At 61.8% G+C, this 25,021-nt stretch overlaps 2 protein-coding genes across 2 annotated transcripts; both read left to right on the top strand.

Annotated features, from left to right (window-relative positions):
- On the top strand, window positions 1–22,670 carry LOC146541955 (uncharacterized). The gene is made up of 12 exons (XM_085215248.1): window positions 1–154; window positions 385–485; window positions 1,016–1,114; window positions 1,313–1,431; window positions 4,775–4,962; window positions 8,178–8,255; window positions 13,334–13,414; window positions 16,152–16,297; window positions 18,535–18,679; window positions 18,756–18,860; window positions 18,952–19,037; window positions 22,487–22,670. The coding sequence occupies exons 1-12, from the start codon at window positions 90–92 to the stop codon at window positions 22,660–22,662; spliced, it is 1,389 nt and encodes a 462-aa protein (XP_085071374.1). The 5' UTR covers window positions 1–89; the 3' UTR covers window positions 22,663–22,670.
- On the top strand, window positions 19,045–20,656 carry LOC146541956 (uncharacterized; the record flags this gene model as incomplete). The annotated part of the gene is made up of 1 exon (XM_085215246.1): window positions 19,045–20,656. A coding segment is annotated over one exon (1,077 nt), but the record flags the coding sequence as incomplete, so codon positions are not given.
- Window positions 22,671–25,021: the final 2,351 nt, after the last annotated feature.

Below are 25,021 nucleotides of genomic sequence, written 5' to 3'. Positions count from 1 at the left end.
TGTGGGGCTGGGAGGAGGGGGGTTCTGCCCCATAGCGTGTGGGGTGCTGGGGGGGGCTGCCCCACATCTATGGGTCCCATCACGTCCCTATGACCCCACATCTGTGGGTCCCGCCCCACATCTATGGGTCCTATCACATCCCTATGGGCCCCACATCTATGGGTCCCGCCCCACTTATGGGTCCACCCCACATCGGTGGGTCCCCTCAAGTCCCTATGACCCCAAATCTATGGGGCTGCCCCACATCTATGGGTCCCGCCCCACATCTGTGGGTCCCCTCAAGTCCCTATGACCCCAAATCTATGGGGCTGCCCCATATCTATGGGTCCACCCCACATCTGTGGGTCCCCTCAAGTCCCTATGACCCCAAATCTATGGGTCCACCCCACATCTGTGGGTCCCGCCCCACATCTATGGATCCTATCACATCCCTGTGGGCCCCACATCTATGGGTCCCGCCCCACTTATGGGTCCACCCCACATCGGTGGGTCCCCTCAAGTCCCTATGACCCCAAATCTATGGGGCTGCCCCACATCTATGGGTCCCGCCCCACATCTGTGGGTCCCCTCAAGTCCCTATGACCCCAAATCTATGGGGCTGCCCCATATCTATGGGTCCACCCCACATCTGTGGGTCCCCTCAAGTCCCTATGACCCCAAATCTATGGGTCCACCCCACATCTGTGGGTCCCGCCCCACATCTATGGGTCCTATCACATCCCTGTGGGCCCCACATCTATGGGTCCCGCCCCACTTATGGGTCCACCCCACATCTATAGGTCCCACCCCACATCTGTGGGTCCCCTCAAGTCCCTATGACCCCAAATCTATTGGGTCCCGCCCCACATCTATGGGTGCTGCCTCACTTATGGGTCCACCCCACATCTGTGGGTCTCACCCCACATCCGTGGGTCTCACCCCACATCCGTGGGTCCCCTCAAGTCCCTATGACCCCAAATCTATGGGGCTGCCCCACATCTATGGGTCCCGCCCCACATCTATGGGTGCTGCCTCACTTATGGGTCCACCCCACATCTGTGGGTCCCCTCAAGTCCCTATGACCCCACACTTATGGGGCTGCCCCACATCTATGGGTCCCGCCCCACATCTATGGGTGCTGCCTCACTTATGGGTCCACCCCACATCTGTGGGTCTCACCCCACATCTATGGGTCCCACCCCACATCTGTGGTCCCCCTCAAGTCCCTATGACCCCAAATCTATGGGTCCACCCCACATCTATGGGTCCCACCCCACATCTATGGGTGCTGCCTCACTTATGGGTCCACCCCACATCTGTGGGTCCCCTCAAGTCCCTATGACCCCACACTTATGGGGCTGCCCCACATCTATGGGTCCTGCCCCACATCTATGGGTGCTGCCTCACTTATGGGTCCACCCCACATCTATGGGTCCCACCCCACATCTATGGGTGCTGCCTCACTTATGGGTCCACCCCACATCTGTGGGTCCCCTCAAGTCCCTATGACCCCACACTTATGGGGCTGCCCCACATCTATGGGTCCCGCCCCACATCTATGGGTGCTGCCTCACTTATGGGTCCACCCCACATCTGTGGGTCCCACCCCACATCTGTGGGTCCCCTCAAGTCCCTATGACCCCAAATCTATGGGTCCACCCCACATCTGTGGGTCCCCTCAAATCCCTATGGACCCCACATCTGTGGGTCTCACCCCACATCTATGGGTCTACGGGGCACTGAGAGATCCCACCCCACACCTCGAGATCTATGGGGCACGGAGCTTCTGCCCCACATCTCCAGCTCTGTGGGGCACAGCAGGACTCTGCTCCTCCCCCACCCCCCCACCCCACGTTTTCTATGGGGCACCGAGGGCCCCCGCCCCACATGATCCATAGGGCAGAGTTCTCTGCCCCACACGAAGGGGGTGGAGCTGCCCACTGATCCGTGTGGGGCGCGTTAATCACTGACCCCAGGGCGCCATAAAGGGCTGCCCCACACCTCCGCCCCATAGCTCTGCCCCATAGATCCCCCCTCACCTCCGCCCCATAGCTCTGCCCCATAGATCTTCCTCTCACCTCCGCCCCATAGCTCTGCCCTATAGATCCCCCCACATCTCTGCCCCATAGCTCTGCCCCATAGATCCCCCCTCAACTCCACCCATAGATCTGCCCTATAGATCCCCCCACATCTCTGCCCCATAGCTCTGCCCTATAGATCCCCCCTCATCTCCACCCCATAGATCTGCCCCATAGATCTGCCCTATAGATCTTCCTCTCACCTCCGCCCCATAGCTCTGCCCCATAGATCCCCCCTCACCTCCGCCCCATAGATCTGCCCCATAGCTTGGCCCCATAGATCCCCCCTCACCTCCACCCCATAGATCTGCCCCATAGATCTGCCCTATAGATCTTCCTCTCACCTCCGCCCCACATCTCTGCCCCATAGCTCTGCCCCATAGATCCCCCCCATCTCCACAGCTCTGCCCCACAGCTCTGCCCCACCCCCCACCCACCCCCCCCCCCCACAGCTCCACGATGCTGCGCTGCACCACGCGCCCCATAGCGACCTTCTTATGGGGCCGAGCCCCACAGCGGCGCCCCATAACCCCCAGCCCCACATCCCAGACCCCCAGAACCCCCCAGACCCCCAGAACCCCCAGCCCCACATCCCAGACCCCCATAACCCCCCATAGCCCCACAACCCAGACCCCCATCACCTCCAGCCCCACATCCCAGACCCCCATAACCCCCCACAGCCCCACATCCCAGACCCCCATCACCTCCAGCCCCACAACCCAGACCCCCATCACCCCCCAAAGCCCCCCACCCCAGCCCCCCAGACCCCCCCACCCCCCCACCCCAGACCCCCATCACCCCCAGCCCCACATCCCAACCCCATCGAACCCCCCCCAGCCCCACACCTCAGACCCCCCTGGACTCAGACCCAATCCAGCCGTTCCCTTACCCCAGCCCCACAGATTTGCTGAGGGCAGACCTGGTGCTGCGGCTCACCCCAGCGCCACTCCCAGACCCAAACAGCCACAGGGTCAGACCCACATCAGCCCCACAGCTGCCCCATAGGGACCCCACAACTGCCCCACATCCGCCCCACCCCTGCCCCACAGGGTCCCCACAGCTGCCCCATAGCCGCCCCACGGCTGCCCCCTAGAGACCCCCCAGCCCACCCATAGCGACCTCATGGCTGACCCCCCGCCGCCCCACTGCAGCCCCATAGAGACCCCACGCTGCCCCATAGCTGCCCCACGGCTGCCCCATAGAGACACCACCACCAGCTGCCCCATAGCTGCCCCATAGAGACCCCACAGCTGCCCCATAGCTGCCCCATAGCTGCCCCATAGAGACCCCACAGCTGCCCCATAGCTGCCCCACGGCTGCCCAGGCCCATAGAGACGCATGCCCATAGCTGCCCCATAGCTGCCCCACGGCTGCCCCATAGTGACCCACGGCTGCCCCACGGCTGCCCCATAGAGACCCACGGCTGCCCCATAGCTGCCCCACGGCTGCCCCATAGAGACCCCACGGCTGCCCCACAGAGATCCCACGGCTGCCCCATAGCTGCCCCACGGCTGCCCCATAGCTGCCCCATAGAGACTTCATGGCTGCCCCATAGCTGCCCCACGGCTGCCCCATAGAGACCCCACGGCTGCTCCACAGCTGCCCCACAGCTGCCCCATAGAGACCCCACGGCTGCCCCATAGCTGCCCCACGGCTGCCCCATAGAGACCCCACGGCTGCCCCATAGCTGCCCCACGGCTGCCCCATAGAGACCCCACGGCTGCCCCATAGCTGCCCCACGGCTGCCCCACAGCTGCCCCATAGAGACCCCATAGCTGCCCCATGGAGACCCCATGGCTGCCCCATAGAGACCCACGGCTGCCCCATAGCTGCCCCACGGCTGCCCCATAGCTGCCCTATAGAGACCCCACGGCTGCCCCATAGAGACCCCACAGCTGCCCCATAGAGACGCCACAGCTGCCACATAGAGACCCCACGGCTGCCCCATAGCTGCCCCATAGAGACCCCATAGCTGCCTCATAGATGCCCCATAGAGACCCCAGCTGCCCCATAGAGACCCCATAGCTGCTCCATGGCTGCCCCATAACTGCCCCATACCACCCCATAACTGTCCCTTAGAGACCCCATAACTACCCTACAACTGCCCATAACTGCCCCATAGCACCCCTTAGAGACCCCATAGCTGCCCCATAGACTCCATAGCGGCCCCATAACTGCCCATAGCTGCCCCACAGCTGCCTCATAGAGACCCTATGGCTGCCCTACAGCTGCCCCACAGCCGCCCCATACAGACCCCATAAGTGCCCAATAGCTGCCCCACAACTGCCCCAGAGACCCCATAACTGCCCATAACTGCCCCACACGACCCCAAAGCTGCCCCACCGATGCCCCATGGACACCCCAGCAGTGGCCACGCCCCCAACCCCCCATCAAACCCATCGCCCCGCCCCCTTCTCCATCGCCCCGCCCACCACCAAGTACCGGATCGCCCATAGCCCCGCCCCCTGCCAGAAGCCCCGCCCCTTTTTTCACCCCACCCACCGCCCATAGCCCCGCCCACTTATCGTCCGCCCCGCCCATCACCCACAGACCCGCCCCCTCCCGCAAGCCCCGCCCTTCTGTGTCCTCGGCCCCGCCCACAGTCCGTAACCACGCCTACTTGTCATTCGCCCCGCCCACCACCCATAGCCCCACCCCCTCCTATAAACATCTGCCCCCGGCCCCGCCCCCTGACGCGCTGGCCCCGCCCCCCGCAGCTTTTAGAGCTGTCTCGCCGCGCTGCGGGCCGCCGCCTGTGGGAGGCGCTGCTGAGGCGGACGCTCTACGCGCACTTCGTGGGCGGCGACAGCGCCCCCCTGTGGGCGGAGGCCGTGCGGCGCCTACGGGCGGTGGGGATCGGCCCCATGTTGGCCTTACCCATGGAGCACCGCGACACGGAGCCGGGGTGAGGGGGCGGGGCTACGGCGGTGGGCGGGGCCGAGGGAGGGTAGGGGCGGCGGAAGGGGCGTGGCCAACGGAGGGGCGTGCCTTGGTGGGCGGGGCCAATGGCTGAGGGGGCGGGGCTACGGGTTGGAATGGGTGCCAGGGACCAAGGGGCGGGGCTATAAGAGGGGGCGTGTCCAAGGGAGAGGCGGGGCTATGGGGAGATGGGCGGGGCCTTGGGTCTCTATGGGTCTCTATGGGTCTCTGTCGGTCTCTGTGGGTCCCTATGGGTCTCTATGGGTCTCTGTGGGTCTCTGTGGGTCCCTATGGGTCTCTATGGGTCCCTATGGGGCTCTGTGGGTCTCTATGGGTCTGTAGGGGGTCCCTATGGGTCTCTATGGAGTCTCTATGGGTCTCTGTGGGTCTGTAGGGGGTCTCTATCGGTCTTTATGGGTCTCTATGGGGCTCTGTGGGTCTCTATGGGTCCCTATGGGTCTCTATGGGTCCCTGTGCGTCCCTATGGGTCTCTATGGATCCCTATGGGTCCCTGTGGGTCTCTATGGGGTCCCAATGGGTCTCTATGGGGTCTCTATGGTTTCTATGGGTCCCTATGGGTCCCTGTGGGTGTCCATGGGGTCTCTCTGGGTCTCTCTGGGTCCCTATGGGTCTCTATGGGTTTCTATGGGTCTCTATGGGTCTCTATATGTCCCTATGGGTCTCTATGGGGTCTCTATGGGGTCCCTATGGGTCTCTATGGGTCTCTATGGGGCTCTATGGGTCCCTATGGGTCTCTATGTGTCCCTATGGGTCTCTATGGGGTCTCTATGGGTCTCTATGGGTCCCTGTGGGTCCCTATGGGTCCCTATGGGTCTCTATGGGGTCCCTATGGGTCTCTATGGGTCTCTATGGGTCCCTGTGGGTCTCTAAGGGGTCCCTATGGGTCTCTATGGGGTCTCTGTGGGTCCCTGTGGGTCTCTATGGGTCCCTGTGGGTCTGTATGGGTCTCTATGGGGTCTCTATGGGTCTCTATGGGTCCCTGTGGGTCTCTAAGGGGTCCCTATGGGTCTCTATGGGGTCTCTGTGGGTCCTTAATGGGTCTCTATGGGTCTCTATGGGGTCTCTATGGGGTCCCTATGTGTCCCTATGGGTCCCTATGGGGCTCTATGGGTCCCTATGGGTCTCTGTGTGTCCCTCCGTGTCCCCGTGTGTCCCTATGGGTCGCTGTGGGGCAGGGAGGAGTGGTTCGAGCAGAACCGTGGGGCAGCACTGCTGGGCGTGGGGCTGGCAGGGAGCTCAGGGCCCGGAGCCATGATGCAGCTGAAGGTGACGGCGCTGATGGGGGCGCAGCTGTGTGTAAGTGGGGGAAATGGGGCCCAAAACTGGGGGAAATTGACCCAAAATGGGGGAAATGGGGCCAGAATGGGGGGAAATGGGGCCAGAATGGGGGAAATGGGGCCCAAAATGGGGGGAAATGGGGACCAAAATGGGGGAAATTGACCCAAAATTGGGGGAAATTGACCCAAAATGGGGGAAATGGGGCCAAATGGGGGAAATGGGGACCAAAATGGGGGAAATGGGGACCAAAATGGGGGAAATGGGGCCCAAAATGGGGGAAATGGGCCCCAAATGGGGAAATGGGGCCCAAAATGGGGGAAATGGGCCCCAAATGGGGGAAATGGGGCCCAAAATGGGGGAAATGGGGCCAGAATGGGGGAAATGGGGCCAGAATGGGGGAAATGGGGACCAAAATTGGGGGAAATGGGGCCAGAATGGGGGAAATGGGGACCAAAATGGGGGAAATGGGCCCAGAATGGGGGGAAATGGAACCAAAATGGGGGAAATGGGGCCAGAATGGGGGGAATGGGCGCAAAATGGGGGGAAATGGAACCAAAATGGTGGGAAATGGGGACCAAAATGGGGGAAATGGGCCCAGAATGGGGGGAAATGGGGCCAGAATGGGGGGAAATGGGCCCAAAATGGGGGAAATGAGGACCAAAATGGGGGAAATGGGGCCCAGAATGGGGGAAATGGGGCCCAAAATGGGGGAAATGGGCCCCAAATGGGGGAAATGGGGCCCAAAATGGGGGAAATGGGCCCCAAATGGGGGAAATGGGGCCCAAAATGGGGGAAATGGGGCCAGAATGGGGGGAAATGGGGCCAGAATGGGGGGAAATGGGCCCAAAATGGGGGAAATGGGGCCCAAAATGGGGGAAATGGGGCCCAAAATTGGGGGAAATTGACCCAAAATGGGGGGAAATGGGGCCAGAATGGGGGGAAATGGGCCCAAAATGGGGGGAAATGGGGACCAAAATGGGGGAAATGGGGCCCAAAATGGGGGAAATGGGGCCAGAATGGGGGGAAATGGGGCCAGAATGGGGGGAAAAGGGGACCAAAATGGGGGAAATGGGGCCAGAATGGGGGAAATGGGGCCAGAATGGGGGGAAATGGGGCCCAAAATTGGGGGAAATGGGGCCAGAATGGGCAAAATGGGGCCCCAAATGGGGGGAAATTGACCCAAAATGGGGGAAATGGGGCCAGAATGGGGGAAATGGGGCCAGAATGGGGGGAAATGAACCCAAAATGGGGGAGAAATGGGGGGAAATGAGGCCCAAAATGGGGGAAACCCCATAGATGTGTGTCAGCCCCACAGATGTGGCTGAGCCCCATAAGTGCAGCGCAGCCCCACAGACGTGACTCCTCAGCCCCATAAGTGCAGCACAGCCCCACAGACGTGACTCCTCAGCCCCATAAGTGCAGCGCAGCCCCACAGACGTGACTCCTCAGCCCCATAAGTGCAGCGCAGCCCCACAGACGTGACTCCTCAGCCCCATAAGTGCAGCGCAGCCCCACAGACGTGACTCCTCAGCCCCATAAGTGCAGCACAGCCCCACAGACGTGACTCCTCAGCCCCATAAGTGCAGCGCAGCCCCACAGACGTGACTCCTCAGCCCCATAAGTGCAGCGCAGCCCCACAGACGTGACTCCTCAGCCCCATAAGTGCAGCGCAGCCCCACAGACGTGACTCCTCAGCCCCATAAGTGCAGCGCAGCCCCACAGACGTGACTCAGCCCCATAAGTGCAGCGCAGCCCCACAGACGTGACTCCTCAGCCCCATAAGTGCAGCGCAGCCCCACAGACGTGACTCAGCCCCATAAGTGCAGCGCAGCCCCACAGACGTGACTCAGCCCCATAAGTGCAGCGCAGCCCCACAGATGTGGGTCCCTTTGTGCCCCACAGGATTTGGTGTCGCAGCGCCTGCAGGAGCCGAACCCCGAGTTCAGTGTTGAGAAAATCATGGCTGTCATGGGGGGGCAGGTGGGACCCACACATCCTACAGCGCCCCATAGCGCACCCACAGATCCCACAGTGCACCCACAGATCCCACAGCACCCCATAGATCCCACAGCGCCCCATAGATCCCACAGCACACCATAGATCCCACAGCACCCATAGATCCCACAGCGCCCCATAGCGCCCCACAGATCCCACAGTGCCCCACAGATCCCACAGCACCCATAGATCCCACAGCGCCCCATAGCGCCCCATAGATCCCACAGTGCCCCACAGATCCCACAGCACCCATAGATCCCACAGCGCCCAGAAATCCCATAGCGCCCCACAGATCCCACAGTGCCCCACAGATCCCACAGCACCCATAGATCCCACAGCGCCCCATAGCGCCCCTCAGATCCCACAGTGCACCCATAGATCCCACAGTGCACCCATAGATCCCACAGCACCCCATAGATCCCACAGCGCCCCACAGATCCCCATAGATCTCACAGTGCCCCATAGCGCCCACAGCACCCCATAGCGCCCACAGCGCCCCACAGATCCCACAGCGCCCCACAGATCCCTCAGTGCACCCATAGATCCCACAGTGCACCCATAGGTCCCACAGCACACCACAGCGCCCCATAGATCCCACAGCGCCCCACAAATCCCACAGTGCACCCATAGATCCCACAGCACACCACAGCGCCCCACAGATCCCACAGTGCACCCATAGATCCCACAGCACCCCATAGATCCCACAGTGCACCCATAGATCCCACAGCGCCCCATGGATCCCATACAGCGCCCCATAGATCCCACAGCGCCCCATAGATCCCACAGCGCCCCACAGATCCCCATAGATCTCACAGTGCCCCATAGATTCCGCAGCGCACCACAGCGCCCCATAGCGCCCACAGCGCCCCACAGATCCCCATAGATCTCACAGTGCCCCATAGATTCCGCAGCGCACCACAGCGCCCCATAGCGCCCACAGCACTCCATAGCGCCCATAGCGCCCCACAGATCCCATACAGCACCCACAGATCCCATACAGCACCCATAGATCCCACAGTGCCCAATAGTGCCCCACAGATCCCACAGCGCCCCATAGCACCCACAGCGCCCACAGATCCCACAGCGCCCCATAGCTCCCACAGCGCCCCACAGATCCCACAGCACCCCATAGCTCCCACAGCGCCCCACAGATCCCACAGTGCCCCATGGATCCACAGTGCCCCATAGATCCCACAGTGCCCAATAGTGCCCCACAGATCCCACAGCGCCCCATAGCACCCACAGCGCCCCACAGATCCCACAGCGCCCCATAGCTCCCACAGCGCCCCACAGATCCCACAGCACCCCATAGCTCCCACAGCGCCCCACAGATCCCACAGTGCCCCATGGATCCACAGTGCCCCATAGATCCCACAGTGCCCAATAGTGCCCCACAGATCCCACAGTGCCCCATAGCACCCACAGCGCCCCACAGATCCCACAGCGCCCCACAGATCCCACAGCACCCCATAGATCCCACAGCACCCATAGATCCCACAGCGCCCCACAGATCCCACAGTGCCCCACAGATCCCATACAGCACCCACAGATCCCACAGCGCCCCATAGCACCCCTCAGATCCCACAGCGCCCCACAGATCCCACAGTGCCCCACAGATCCCACAGTGCCCACAGCAGCCCCACAGATCCCACAGTGCCCCATAGATCCCACAGTGCCCAATAGTGCCCCACAGATCCCACAGCGCCCCACAGATCCCACAGCGCCCCATAGCGCCCACAGCACCCACAGATCCCACAGCGCCCCACAGATCCCACAGCACCCAATAGATCCCACAGCGCCTCACAGATCCCACAGCGCCCCATGGATCCCATACAGCGCCCCATAGATCCCACAGTGCCCCATAGATCCCACAGCACCCACAGATCCCACAGTGCCCCATAGATCCCACAGTGCCCCATAGGTCCCGCAGCACACCACAGCGCCCCATAGATCCCACAGCGCCCCACAGATCCCACAGTGCCCCATAGATCCCACAGCGCCCCATGGATCCCATACAGCGCCCCATAGATCCCACAGCGCCCCATGGATCCCATACAGCGCCCCATAGATCCCACAGCGCCCCATGGATCCCATACAGCGCCCCATAGATCCCACAGCGCCCCATGGATCCCATACAGCGCCCCATGGATCCCACAGCGCCCCACAGATCCCCATAGATCTCACAGTGCCCCATAGATTCCGCAGCGCACCACAGCGCCCCATAGCGCCCACAGCACCCCATAGCGCCCATAGCGCCCCACAGATCCCACAGCACACCACAGATCCCACAGCGCCCCATAGATCCCACAGTGCCCAATAGTGCCCCACAGATCCCACAGCGCCCCATAGCACCCACAGCGCCCCACAGATCCCACAGCGCCCCACAGATCCCACAGCACCCCATAGCTCCCACAGCGCCCCACAGATCCCACAGCGCCCCATGGATCCCATACAGCGCCCCATAGATCCCACAGTGCCCCATAGATCCCACAGCACCCCACAGATCCCACAGTGCCCCATAGATCCCACAGTGCCCCATAGGTCCCGCAGCACACACACAGCGCCCCATAGATCCCACAGCGCCCCACAGATCCCACAGTGCCCCATAGATCCCACAGCGCCCCATGGATCCCATACAGCGCCCCATAGATCCCACAGCGCCCCATGGATCCACAGCGCCCCATAGATCCCACAGCGCCCCATGGATCCCATACAGCGCCCCATAGATCCCACAGCGCCCCATGGATCCACAGCGCCCCATGGATCCCACAGCGCCCCACAGATCCCCATAGATCTCACAGTGCCCCATAGATTCCGCAGCGCACCACAGCGCCCCATAGCGCCCACAGCACCCCATAGCGCCCATAGCGCCCCACAGATCCCACAGCACACCACAGATCCCACAGCGCCCCATAGATCCCACAGTGCCCAATAGTGCCCCACAGATCCCACAGCGCCCCATAGCACCCACAGCGCCCCACAGATCCCACAGCGCCCCACAGATCCCACAGCACCCCATAGCTCCCACAGCGCCCCACAGATCCCACAGCGCCCCATGGATCCACAGCGCCCCATAGATCCCACAGTGCCCCATAGATCCCACAGCACCCCACAGATCCCACAGTGCCCCATAGATCCCACAGTGCCCCATAGGTCCCGCAGCACACCACAGCGCCCCACAGATCCCACAGCGCCCCATGGATCCCATACAGCGCCCCATAGATCCCACAGCGCCCCATAGATCCCACAGATCCCACAGTGCCCATAGATCCCACAGCACACCACAGCGCCCCATAGATCCCACAGCGCCCCATAGATCCAAAGTGCCCCATAGATCCCACAGCGCCCCACAGATCCCACAGCGCCCCATGGATCCCATACAGCACCCCATAGATCCCACAGTGCCCCATAGATCCCACAGATCCCACAGCGCCCCACAGATCCCATACAGCACCCATAGATCCCACAGACCCCATAACAGCCCCACAGCACCCCATAACCGCCCCATAAGTTCCCCACAGACCCCATAGCACCCCATAACCGCCCCATAAGTTCCCCACAGCACCCCATAACCACCCCATACAGCCCCACAGACCCCATAACAGCCCCACAGACCCCACAGCACCCCATAACCGCCCCATAAGTTCCCCACAGACCCCATAACAGCCCCATAGCCCCCCACAAACACCCATAAGTCCCTCACAGACCCCATAACAGCCCCACAGCACCCCATAACCGCCCCATAAGTTCCCCACAGACCCCATAGCACCCCATAACCGCCCCATAAGTCCCTCACAGACCCCATAACAGCCCCCATAGCACCCCATAACTGCCCCATAAGTTCCCCACAGATCCCACAGCACCCCATAACCACCCCATAAGTTCCCCACAGACCCCATAGCACCCCATAACCGCCCCATAACAGCCCCACAGCACCCCATAACAGCCCCACAGCACCCCATAACCGCCCCATAAGTTCCCCACAGACCCCATAACAGCCCCACAGCACCCCATAACCGCCCCATAAGTTCCCCACAGACCCCATAACAGCCCCACAGCGCCCCATAACTGCCCCATAAGTTCCCAACAGACCCCATAGCGGCCCATAACCGCCCCATAAGTTCCCCACAGACCCCACAGCACCCCATAACAGCCCCATAACAGCCCCACAGCACCCCATAACCGCCCCATAAGTTCCCCACAGACCCCATAGCACCCCATAACCGCCCCATAAGTTCCCCACAGACCCCACAGCACCCCATAACCGCCCCATAAGTTCCCCACAGACCCCATAGCGCCCCATAAGTTCCCCACAGACCCCATAACAGCCCCATAGCACCCCATAACCACCCCATATGTTCCCCACAGATCCCATACAGCCCCATAGCACCCCAAACCGCCCCATAAGTTCCCCACAGACCCCATAGCGCCCCATAACCGCCCATAAGTTCCCCACAGACCCCATAACAGCCCCACAGCACCCCATAACCGCCCCATAAGTTCCCCACAGACCCCATAGCACCCCATAATCGCCCCATAAGTCCCTCACAGACCCCATAACCGCCCCATAAGTTCCCCACAGACCCCATAGCGCCCCATAACCGCCCCATAAGTTCCCCACAGACCCCATAACAGCCCCACAGCACCCCATAACCGCCCCATAAGTTCCCCACAGACCCCATAGCGCCCCATAACCACCCCATACAGCACCCACAGACCCCATACAGCCCCACAGACCCCATACAGCACCCCATAACAGCCCCACAGCACCCCATAACCGCCCCATAACAGCCCCACAGACCCCATAACCGCCCCACAGCACCCCATAACCGCCCCATAAGTTCCCCACAGACCCCATAGCGCCCTATAACCACCCCATAAGTTCCCCACAGACCCCATACAGCACCCACAGACCCCATACAGCACCCCCCCATACAGCACCCACAGACCCCATAACCGCCCCACAGCACCCCATAACCCCCCATAACCGCCCCACAGCACCCCATAACCACCCCATAAGTTCCCCACAGACCCCATAACAACCTGCCCCCCCCCGCCCCCAGGTTCCCTCATTCCCGTCCCTCACCGTGGATCAGAACCGGGCGCTGGGGGCCGGGCTGCAACGCCTGGAGCACGTGGCAGCTGTGAGTTGGGGGGCTGCCCCACATCCCAGCCCTGCCCCACATCTCCGTTCTGCCCCACATCCCCAAATCCCTGCCCCACATCTCCATTGTGCCCCACATCGCCAAATCCCTGCCCCACATCCCCAAATCCCTGCCCCACATCTCCATTGTGCCCCACATCCCCAAATCCCTGCCCCACATCCCCAAATCCCTGCCCCACATCCCCAAATCCCTGCCCCACATCTCCATTGTGCCCCACGTCCCCAAATCCCTGCCCCACATCCCCAAATCCCTGCCCCACATCTCCATTGTGCCCCACATCGCCAAATCCCTGCCCCACATCTCCGTTCTGCCCCACATCCCCAAATCCCTGCCCCACATCTCCATTGTGCCCCACATCCCCAAATCCCTGCCCCACATCTCCGTTCTGCCCCACATCCCCAAATCCCTGCCCCACATCCCCAAATCCCTGCCCCACATCTCCATTGTGCCCCACATCCCCAAATCCCTGCCCCACATCCCCAAATCCTTGCCCCACATCTCCATTGTGCCCCACATCCCCAAATCCCTGCCCCACATCCGCAAATCCCTGCCCCACATCTCCATTGTGCCCCACATCCCCAAATCCCTGCCCCACATCTGCAAATCCCTGCCCCACATCCCCAAATCCTTGCCCCACATCTCCATTGTGCCCCCCATCGCCAAATCCCTGCCCCACATCTCCATTGTGCCCCACATCCCCAAATCCCTGCCCCACAACTCCATTGTGCCCCACATCCCCAAATCCCTGCCCCACATCTCCGTTGTGCCCCACATCTCCGTTGTGCCCCACATCCCCAAATCCCTGCCCCACATCCCTTGGCTCCGCCCCTTACACGAAGCCCCGCCCCCTTCCTGATTCTGTCCCTTCTCATTGGCCCACCCCTATTCCTGGCCCCGCCCCTTACTGATGCCACACCCCCATCCAGGCCGTGCCCCTTCCCATTGGCCCCGCCCCCTATCCAGGCTCCGCCCCCACCCCTTCCTGTTGACCCACCCCTTATAAAGGCCCCGCCCCCATTTCCAGCCCTGTCTCTTCCCATTGGCCCACTCCCATCCAGGCCCCGCCCCTTTCCAAATTCCCCACCCCCTATCGGGGCCCCGCCCCCATCCAGGCCCCGCCCCTTTCCTCTTTGCCCACCCCCATCCCTGACACCACCCCTTCCTATTGGCCACACCCCCATCCAGGCCCCGCCCCTTTCTTATTTCCCCACCCCCATCTCTGACACCACCTCTTCCTATTGGCCCCACCCTTATCCAGGCCCCGCCCCTTTCCTAATTCCCCACCCCCTATCGGGGCCCCGCCCCCATCTCTGACACCATCCCTTCCTATTGGCCAGACCCCCATCCAGGCCCCGCCCCTTTCCTCTTTGCCCATCCCCTATCGGGGCCCCACCCACATCTCTGACACCATCCCTTCCTATTGGCCACCCGTCCTTATCCAGGCCCCGCCCCTTTCCAAATTCCCCACCCCCTATTGGGGCGCCGCCCCCTTCTCTGACACCACCCCTTCCTATTGGCCCTGCCCCCATCCAGGCCCCGCCCCTTTCCTCTTTGCCCTTCCCTATCAGGGCCCCGCCCCCTTCTCTGACACCGATCCTTCCTATTGGCCCCACCCCCTTCCAGGCCCCTCCCCTTTCTTATTTCGCGACCACCATCACTGACACCACCCCTTCCTATTGGCCCGGCCCCCATCCAGGCCCCGCCCCTTTCCAAATTCCCCACCCCCTATCGGGGCCCCGCCCCCATCCAGGCCCCGCCCCTTTCCTCTTTGCCCACCCCCATCTCTGACCCCACCCCTTCCTATTGGCCACACCCCCTTCCAGTCCCCGCCCCTTTCCTATATCCTCACTATCGGGGCCCCGCCCCCATCTCTGATACCACCCCTTCCTATTGGCCCCACCCCCTTCCAGGCCCCGCCCCTTCCCTCTTTGCCCACCCCTATCGCAGCCCCGCCCTCTTCTCTGACACCACCCCTTCCTATTGGCCACACCATCCAGGCCCCACCCCTTTCCTAATTCCCTGTCCCCATTTCTGACACCACCCCTTCCAGTTGGCCCCACCCCCTTCCAGTCCCCGCCCCTTTCCTATTTCCCCACCCCCATCTCTGTCTCCACCCCTTCCTACTGGCCCCACCCTTATCCAGGCCCCGCCCCTTTCCTCTTTGCCCACCCCCTATCGGGGCCCCGCCCCCTTCTCTGACACCACCCCTTCTTATTGGCCACCCCATCCAGGCCCCGCCCCTTTCCTAATTCCCTGCCCCCATTTCTGACACCACCCCTTCCTATTGGCCCCACCCCATCCAGGCCCCGCCCCTTTCATAACTCCCCACCCCCATTTCTGACACCACCCCTTCCTATTGGCCACACCCACATCCAGGCCCCGCCCCTTTCCGATATCCCCCTACCGGGGCCCCGCCCCCATTTCTGACTCCACCACTTCCTATTGGCCCCACCCCCATCCAGGCCCCGCCCCTTTCCTCTTTGCCCACCCCCTATCGGGGCCCCGCCCCCTTCTCTGACACCACCCCTTCCTATTGGCCACACCATCCAGGCCCCGCCCCTTTCCTAATTCCCCGCCCCCATTTCTGACCCCACCCCTTCCCATTGTCCCCGCCCTTATCTCCGTCCCGCCCCTATTTCCGTCTCCACCCCTCTCCTATTGGCCCGCTCCCCCCCGTGGCCCCGCCCCCTCGTTCCCCCCTATATATGCGCTGCAGGCGGCGGCGGGCAGCGGCGTGGGGCTGCTGCTGGACGCGGAGCAGAGCGAGCTGGGCCCAGCCCTGCGCCTCTGGCCCTGGGGCTGATGGGGAGGCACAACAGGGGGCTGCCCCGCGTCTGGCACACGCACCAGGCCTACCTCAAGGTGGGGCGGGGGGCCTCCATGGGGTGATGTGGGGCGCTAGGGGGCGATGTAGGGAGATGTGGGGCCTCCATGGGGTGATGTGGGGCTCTAGGGGGCGATGTAGGGAGATATGGGGCCTCTATGGGGCTGCCCCGCGTCTGGCACACGCACCAGGCCTACCTCAAGGTGGGGCGGGGGGCCTCCATGGGGTGATGTGGGGCGCTAGGGGGCGATGTAGGGAGATGTGGGGCCTCCATGGGGTGATGTGGGGCTCTAGGGGGCGATGTAGGGAGATATGGGGCCTCTATGGGGCTGCCCCGCGTCTGGCACACGCACCAGGCCTACCTCAAGGTGGGGCGGGGGGCTCTACGATGTGGCGGGGGGCCTCCATGGGGTGATGTGGGGCTCTAGGGGGCGATGCAGGGAGATATGGGGCCTCTATGGGGTGATATGGGGCTCTAGGGGGCGATGTAGGGAGATGTGGGGCCTCCATGGGGTGATGTGGGGCTCTAGGGGGCGATGTAGGGAGATATGGGGCCTCCATGGGGTGATGTGGGGCTCTAGGGGGCGATGTAGGGAGATATGGGGCCTCCATGGGGTGATGTGGGGCTCTAGGGGGCGATGTAGGGAGATATGGGGCCTCTATGGGGTGATATGGGGCTCTAGGGGGCGATGTAGGGAGATATGGGGCCTCTATGGGGTGATGTGGGGTTCTAGGGGGCGATGTAGGGAGATATGGGGCCTCCATGGGGTGATGTGGGGTTCTAGGGGGCGATGTAGGGAGATATGGGGCCTCCATGGGGTGATGTGGGGCTCTAGGGGGCGATGTAGGGAGATATGGGGCCTCTATGGGGTGATGTGGGGCTCTAGGGGGCGATGTAGGGAGATATGGGGCCTCCATGGGGTGATATGGGGCTCTAGGGGGCGATGTAGGGAGATGTGGGGCCTCCATGGGGTGATGTGGGGCTCTAGGGGGCGATGTAGGGAGATATGGGGCCTCCATGGGGTGATGTGGGGCTCTAGGGGGCGATGTAGGGAGATATGGGGCCTCTATGGGGTGATGTGGGGCTCTAGGGGGCGATGTAGGGAGATATGGTGCCTCTATGGGGTGATATGGGGCTCTAGGGGGCGATGTAGGGAGATATGGTGCCTCTATGGGGTGATGTGGGGCTCTAGGGGCGATGTAGGGAGATATGGGGCCTCTATGGGGTGATGTGGGGCTCTAGGGGGCGATGTAGGGAGATATGGTGTCTCTATGGGGTGATATGGGGCTCTGTGGGGTGATGTGGGTCTCTATGGGGTGATGTGGAGACTCTAAGGGATGATATGGGGCTCTATGGGGTGATATGGGGCAATAGGGGTCTCTATGGGGTGATATGGGGTTCTATGGGGTGATGTGGGGCCTCTGTCGGGTGATATGGGGTCTCTATGGGGCTCTATGGGGTCTCTATGGGGTGATATGGGGCTCTATGGGGTCTCTATGGGGTGATGTGGAGACTCTAGGGGATGATATGGGGTTCTATGGGGTGATATGGGGCAATAGGGGTCTCTATGGGGTGATATGGGGCTCTATGGGGTCTCTATGGGGTGATGTGGAGACTCTAAGGGATGATATGGGGTTCTATGGGGTGATATGGGGCAATAGGGGCCTCTATGGGGTCTCTATGGGGTGATGTGGGGCTCTATGGGGCCTGTATGGGGTGATGTGGAGACTCTATGGGGTCTCTATGGGATGATGTGGAGACTCTATGGGGTGATATGGGGCTCTATGGGGTGATGTGGAGACTCTATGGGGTTCTATGGGGTCTCTATGGGTCTCCATGGGGTGATATGGGGCGATATAGGGAGATATGGAGCCTCTATGGGGCTCTATGGGGCTCTATTGGGGTCTCTATAGGGTCTCTATGTGGTCTCTATGGGGTGATATGGGACTCTATGGGGTGATATGGGGTGATGTGGGGCTCTATGGGGTGATGCGGGCCCCTATGGGGTCTCTATGGGGTTTCAATGGGTCCCTACGGGTCTCTATGGGGTTTCAATGGGCCCCTATGGGTCCCTACGGGTCTCTATGGGGTTTCAATGGGCCCCTATGGGTCCCTACGGGTCTCTATGGGGTTTCAATGGGTCCCTATGGGTCCCTATGGGGTTTCAATAGATCCCTATGGGTCCCTATGGGTCTCTGTGGGGTTTCAATGGGTCCCTATGGGGTCCCTATGGGGTCCCTATGGGTCCCTAGTATCTCTGCTCCCCCCCCCCAGGGCGCCGAGGCCCGCCTTCATTCCGACTTGCAGTCCGCCCGCCGCATGGGGCGCCCTACGGCCTCAAGCTGGTTCGCGGCGCCTATCTCCAACACGAGCGCCTCACGGGGGCGCTGCAACCCAGCCGGGAACACACAGACCGCAGGTGATAAAAGCGGCGGAGCGGCTCGGCGGGTGACGCCATCACCGCGCGCCATGCTAACGTCACTTCCGGCGCGCAGCTACGCCGCCTGCCTGGAGTTGGCGCTGCAACACGTGAGCGCCGGCCACGTGGCGCTGGTGGTGGCGACGCACAACGCGGATTCGGTGCGGCACGCGGCGCGAAGGTCCGCCCCCCTCCCCCTCCCCCCCCCAATTAACCCCGTAATTAAGGGTAATTAAGGGTAATGAAGAGGAGCTGATGAGGCTCGCCCGCAGGATGGAGGAGCTGCGCATCCCCCGGGACGGCCCGGTGTGCTTCGCGCAGCTGCAGGGGGTGGCGGAGCACCTGGGATTGGCGCTGGGTGAGCAGCGCGGCGCCGCGGACAATTGGAGCCAATTTTGGGGCAATTCGCGGCTTTCGGGGACAGTTGGAGGCAATTTGGGGGGCAATTCGCGGCTTTGGGGGCAATTCGCGGCATTTGGGGACAATTGGAGCCAATTTTGGGGCCAGTTCGCGGCTTTCGGGGACAGTTGGAGCCAATTTTGGGGCAATTCGCGGGTTTCGGGGACAGTTGGAGCCAATTTTGGGGACAGTTGGAGCCAATTTTGGGGACAGTTGGAGCCAATTTTGGGGACAGTTGGAGCCAATTTGGGGGCAGTTCGCGGCTTTCGGGGACAGTTGGAGCCAATTTTGGGGCAGTTTGCGGCTTTTGGGGGCAGTTTGCGGCTTTTGGGGGCAGTTTGCGGCTTTTGGGGGCAGTTTGCGGCTTTTGGGGGCAGTTTGCGGCTTTTGGGGCAGTTTGCGGCTTTTGGGGGCAGTTCGCGGCTTTTGGGGGCAGTTGGAGGCAATTTGGGGGCAATTCGCGGCTTTTGGGGACAGTTGGAGCCAATTTTGGGGTAAATTCGCGGCTTTCGGGGACAATTGGAGCCAATTTTGGGGTAAATTCGCGGCTTTGGGGGACAGTTGGAGGCAATTTGGGGGCAGTTCGCGGCTTTTTTTCTGCTGGGGAGGGGGGGGACGTTGGTGCTCCTCGGCGCCATTTTGGGGTAAATTCCCCCAGTTTTAGGTTCTCTGAGCCCATTTTGGGGCAAATTTCCCCAATTTGGGGTTTTTTTGTGTCCACTTTGGGGCAAATCCTGGAGATTTTGGGTTTTTTTGTGCCCATTTTCGGGCAAATTCCAGAGATTTGGGTTTTTTTTCTGCCCATTTTGGGGCAAATTCCCCCAATTTTGGGATTTTTTGTGCCCATTTTGGAGCAAATTCCGGAGATTTTGGGGTTTTTTTTGTGCCCATTTTGGGGCAAATTCCCCGAATTTTGTTTTTTTTTGTGCCCAATTTGGGGCAAATTCCGGAGATTTTGGGTTCTTTTGTGCCCACTTTGGGGCAAATCCCGGAGATTTTGGGTTTTTTTGTGCCCATTTTGGGGTAAATTCCCCCAATTTTAGGTTCTCTATGCCCATTTGGGGGCAAATCCCGGAGATTTTGGGTTCTTTTGTGCCCACTTTGGGGCAAATCCCGGAGATTTTGTTTTTTTCTGTGCCCATTTTGGGGCAAATTCCCCCAATTTTGTTTTTTTTTGTGCCCATTTTGGGGCAAATTCCCCCAATTTGGGGATGTTTTTGTGCCCACTTTGGGGCAAATCCCGGAGATTTTGGGTTTTTCTGTGCCCATTTTGGGGCAAATTCCCCCAATTTTGTTTTTTTTTTGTGCCCATTTTGGGGCAAATTCCCCCAATTTGGGGATGTTTTTGTGCCCACTTTGGGGCAAATCCCGGAGATTTTGGTTTTTTTTGTGCCCACTTTGGGGCAAATCCCGGATATTTGGGTTTTTTTTCTGCCCACTTTGGGGCAAATCCCGGATATTTGGTTTTTTTTTGTGCCCATTTTGGGGCAAATTCCAGAGATTTTGTTTTTTTTGTGCCCATTTTGGGCCGTGCCCCCCCCCCCCCCCTTAACCCCTTCCTGCCCCCCATTTCCCACTTTTGGGTCCCTCCCCCCAATTTAACCCCTTATTGCCCCACCCCCATATTTCCCCTCCCACCCCCCGTTTTTCGGTTCCCCCCCATTTTAACCCCTTCCTGACCCCCAGCCCCTCATTTTTAACCCCCCCCCCCGTCCCCAATTAACCCCTTCCTGCCCCCAATTAACCCCAATTAACCCCTTCCTGCCCCCAATTAACCCCAATTAACCCCTTCCTGCCCCCAATTAACCCCAATTAGCCCCGTCCTGCCCCCCCCCGCCCCCAATTAGCCCCGTCCTGCCCCCCTGCCCCCAATTAACCCCGATTAACCTCTTCCTGCCCCCCGCCCCCAATTAACCTCTTCCTGCCCCCACCCCCAATTAACCCCGTCCTCCCCTTCCCCCCAGTTAACCCCTTCCTTTCTCCACCCCCAATTAACCTCGTCCTCCCCCCCCACCCCCAATTAACCTCGTCCTCCCCCCCCACCCCCAATTAATTCCATTCTCCTTTCTCCCCCAATTAACCTCGTCCTTCCCTCCTCCCCCAATTAACCTCGTCCTCCCCCCCCACCCCCAATTAACCTCGTCCTCCCCCCCCCACCCCCAATTAATTCCATTCTCCTTTCTCCCCCAATTAACCTCGTCCTCCCCCCCCACTCCCAATTAACCTCGTCCTCCCCCCCCACCCCCAATTAACCTCGTCCTCCCCCCACCCCCAATTAATTCCATTCTCCTTTCTCCCCCAATTAACCCCGTCCTCCCCCCCTCCCCCAATTAACCCCGTCCTCCCCCCGCCCCCAATTAACCCCGTCCTTCCCCCCTCCCCCGATTAATCCCGTCCTTCCCCCCTCCCCCGATTAACCCCGTCCTTCCCCCCTCCCCCGATTAACCCCGTCCTTCCCCCCTCCCCCGATTAACCCCGTCCTTCCCCCCTCCCCCAATTAACCCCGTCCTCCCCCCCTCCCCCAATTAACCCCGTCCTCCCCCCGCCCCCAATTAACCCCGTCCTTCCCCCCTCCCCCGATTAATCCCGTCCTTCCCCCCTCCCCCGATTAACCCCGTCCTTCCCCCCTCCCCCAATTAACCCCGTCCTCCCCCCCTCCCCCAATTAACCCCGTCCTCCCCCCGCCCCCGATTAACCCCGTCCTTCCCCCCTCCCCCGATTAACCCCGTCCTTCCCCCCTCCCCCGATTAACCCCGTCCTTCCCCCCTCCCCCGATTAACCCCGTCCTCCCCCCCTCCCCCAATTAACCCCGTCCTCCCCCCCTCCCCCAATTAACCCCGTCCTTCCCCCCTCCCCCGATTAACCCCGTCCTTCCCCCCTCCCCCGATTAACCCCGTCCTTCCCCCCTCCCCCGATTAATCCCGTCCTTCCCCCCGCCCCCGATTAACCCCGTCCTCCCCCTCCCCCGATTAACCCCGTCCTTCCCCCCTCCCCCGATTAACCCCGTCCTTCCCCCCTCCCCCGATTAACCCCGTCCTCCCCCCCTCCCCCAATTAACCCCGTCCTTCCCCCCTCCCCCGATTAACCCCGTCCTTCCCCCCTCCCCCGATTAACCCCGTCCTTCCCCCCTCCCCCGATTAACCCCGTCCTTCCCCCCTCCCCCGATTAACCCCGTCCTTCCCCCCTCCCCCGATTAACCCCGTCCTCCCCCCCCACCCCCAATTAACCCCGTCCTCCCCCCACCCCCAATTAATTCCATTCTCCTTTCTCCCCCAATTAACCCCGTCCTCCCCTCCCCCCAATTAACCCCGTCCTCCCCTCCCCCCAGTTAACCTCGTCCTCCCCCCACCCCCAATTAACCTCATCCTCCCCCCGCCCCCAATTAACCCTTTCCTGTCCCCCCCCCAGGCCGCGCAGGGTTCCGTGCCCTGCGTTCTGTTCCCTACGGCCCCACCGAGGCGGTGCTGCCGTACCTGGCCAGGAGGGCGCAGGAGCACCCTGAGCTGCCGGGCAGCGCCCAGCAACGCGCTGCACTCAGCAGGGAGATCCGAAGGAGGCTGCTGCCGTGGGCACGGGGCTCTTAGGGGGGAGCTAGGGGGTCTGGGGGGGAGGTGGGGGGATTTGGGGGTCCTGGGAGGGAGATATGGGGGGATATGGGGGTCCTGGGGGGGAGATGGGGGTCTGAGGGGGAGATTGGGGGGAGATGGGAGTCATGGGGGGTGGATATTGGGGTCTGAGGGGGGAGATGGGGGTCCTTGGGGGGGGATATTGGGGTCTGAGGGGGGATATGGGGGTCCTAAGTGCCCAGCAATGCATTGTGTTCAGTCTGCAGATCCGAAGGAGGCTGCTGGCGTGAGCACGGGGCTCTTAGGGGGGAGATGGGGGGTCTGGGGGGGAGGTGGGGGTCCTGGGAGGGAGATATGGGGGGATATTGGGGTCCTGGGGGGGGATATTGGGGTCTGAGGGGGAGATGGGGGTCCTTGGGGGGGGATATTGGGGTCTGAGGGGGGATATGGGGGTCCTTGGGGGGGGATATGGGGGTCTGAGGGGGGATATGGGGGTCCTTGGGGGGGGATATTGGGGTCTGAGGGGGGATATGGGGGGAAATGGAAGTCCTGGGGGGAAATATGAGGGTCCTAGGAGGGATATTGGGGTCTGAGGGGGGATATGGGGGTCTTAGGGGGAGATGGGGGTCCTTGGGGGGGGGATATTGGGGTCTGAGGGGGGAGATGGGGGTCCTTGGGGGGGGGATATTGGGGTCTGAGGGGGGAGATGGGGGTCCTTGGGGGGGGGATATTGGGGTCTGAGGGGGGAGATGGGGGTCCTAAGTGCCCAGCAATGCATTGCACTCAGCCTGGAGATCCGAAGGAGGCTGCTGCCGTGGGCACGGGGCTCTTAGGGGGGAGGTGGGGGGTCTGGGGGGGGAGGTGGGGGTCCTGGGAGGGAGATACGGGGGGATATGGGGGTCCTGGGAGGGAGATACGGGGGGATATGGGGGTCCTGGGGGGGGATATTGGGGTTTGAGGGGGGAGATGGGGGTCCTTGGGGGAAGATATTGGGGTCTGAGGTGGGAGATGGGGGTCCTTGGGGGGGGATATTGGGGTCTGAAGGTGGAGATGGGGGTCCTTGGGGGGGGATATTAGGATCTGAGGTGGGATATGGGGGGAGATGGGAGTCCTGGGGGGTGGATATGGGGGTCTGAGGGGGGATATGGGGGCTCTAAGTGCCCAGCAATGCATTGCACTCAGTCTGCAGATCCGAAGGAGGCTGCTGGCGTGGGCACGGGGCTCTTAGGGGGGAGGTGGGGGGTCTGGGGGGGGATATGGGGGTCCTGGGAGGGAGATACGGGGGGATATGGGGGTCCTGGGGGGGGATATTGGGGTCTGAGGGGGATATGGGGGTCCTTGGGGGGGGATATTGGGGTCTGAGGGGGGATATGGGGGGAAATGGGAGTCCTGGGGGGATATGGGGGTCCTTGGAGGGGGATATGGGGATCTGAGGGGGGATATGGGGGGAAATGGAAGTCCTGGGGGGAAATATGAGGGTCCTAGGAGGGATATTGGGGTCTGAGGGGGGATATTGGGGTCTTAGGGGGGAGATGGGGGTCCTTGGGGGGGGGATATTGGGGTCTGAGGGGGGAGATGGGGGTCCTAAGTGCCCAGCAATGCATTGCGCTCAGCCTGGAGATCCGAAGGAGGCTGCTGGCGTGGGCACGGGGCTCTTAGGGGGGAGATGGGGGGTCTGGGGGGGGGAGGTGGGGGTCCTGGGAGGGAGATATGGGGGTATATGTGGGTCCTGGGGGGGAGATGGGGGTCCTTGGGGGGGGATATTGGGGTCTGTGGGGGGATATGGGGGAAGATGTGAGTCCTGGGGGGAGATATAGGGGGATATGGTGGTCCTGGGGGGATATTGGGGTCTGAGGGGGGATATGGGGGGAGATGGGAGTCGTGGGGGGCAGATATTGGGGTCTGAGGGGGGAGATGGGGGTCCTTGGGGGGGGGATATTGGGGTCTGAGGGGGGAGATGTGGGTCCTTGGTGGGGGATATTGGGGTCTGAGGGGGGAGATGGGGGTCCTAAGTGCCCAGCAATGCATTGCACTCAGCCTGGAGATCCGAAGGAGGCTGCTGCCGTGGGCACGGGGCTCTTAGGGGGGAGATGGGGGTCCTGGGAGGGAGATATGGGGGGATGTGGGGGTCCTGGGGGGGGGATATTGGGGCCTGAGGGGGGGTATGGGGGAAGATGGGAGTCCTGGGAGGAGATATGGGGGGGATATGTGGGTCCTAGGAGGGATATGGGGGCCTGAGGGGGGGGATATTGGGGTCTGAGGGGGATATGGGGGGAAATGGGAGTCCTGGGGGGAAATATGAGGGTCCTAGGAAGGATATGGGGGCCTGAGGGGGGGGATATTGGGGTCTGAGGGGGGATATGGGGGGAGATACGGG

Source organism: Meleagris gallopavo, unplaced genomic scaffold (assembly GCF_905368555.1).
Source record: "Meleagris gallopavo unplaced genomic scaffold, MGAL_WU_HG_1.1 scaffold_11, whole genome shotgun sequence".
Lineage (NCBI taxonomy): Eukaryota > Metazoa > Chordata > Aves > Galliformes > Phasianidae > Meleagris > Meleagris gallopavo.
Note: the sequence above shows the minus strand (reverse complement) of the source record. Positions and strands in the feature narration are given on the sequence as shown.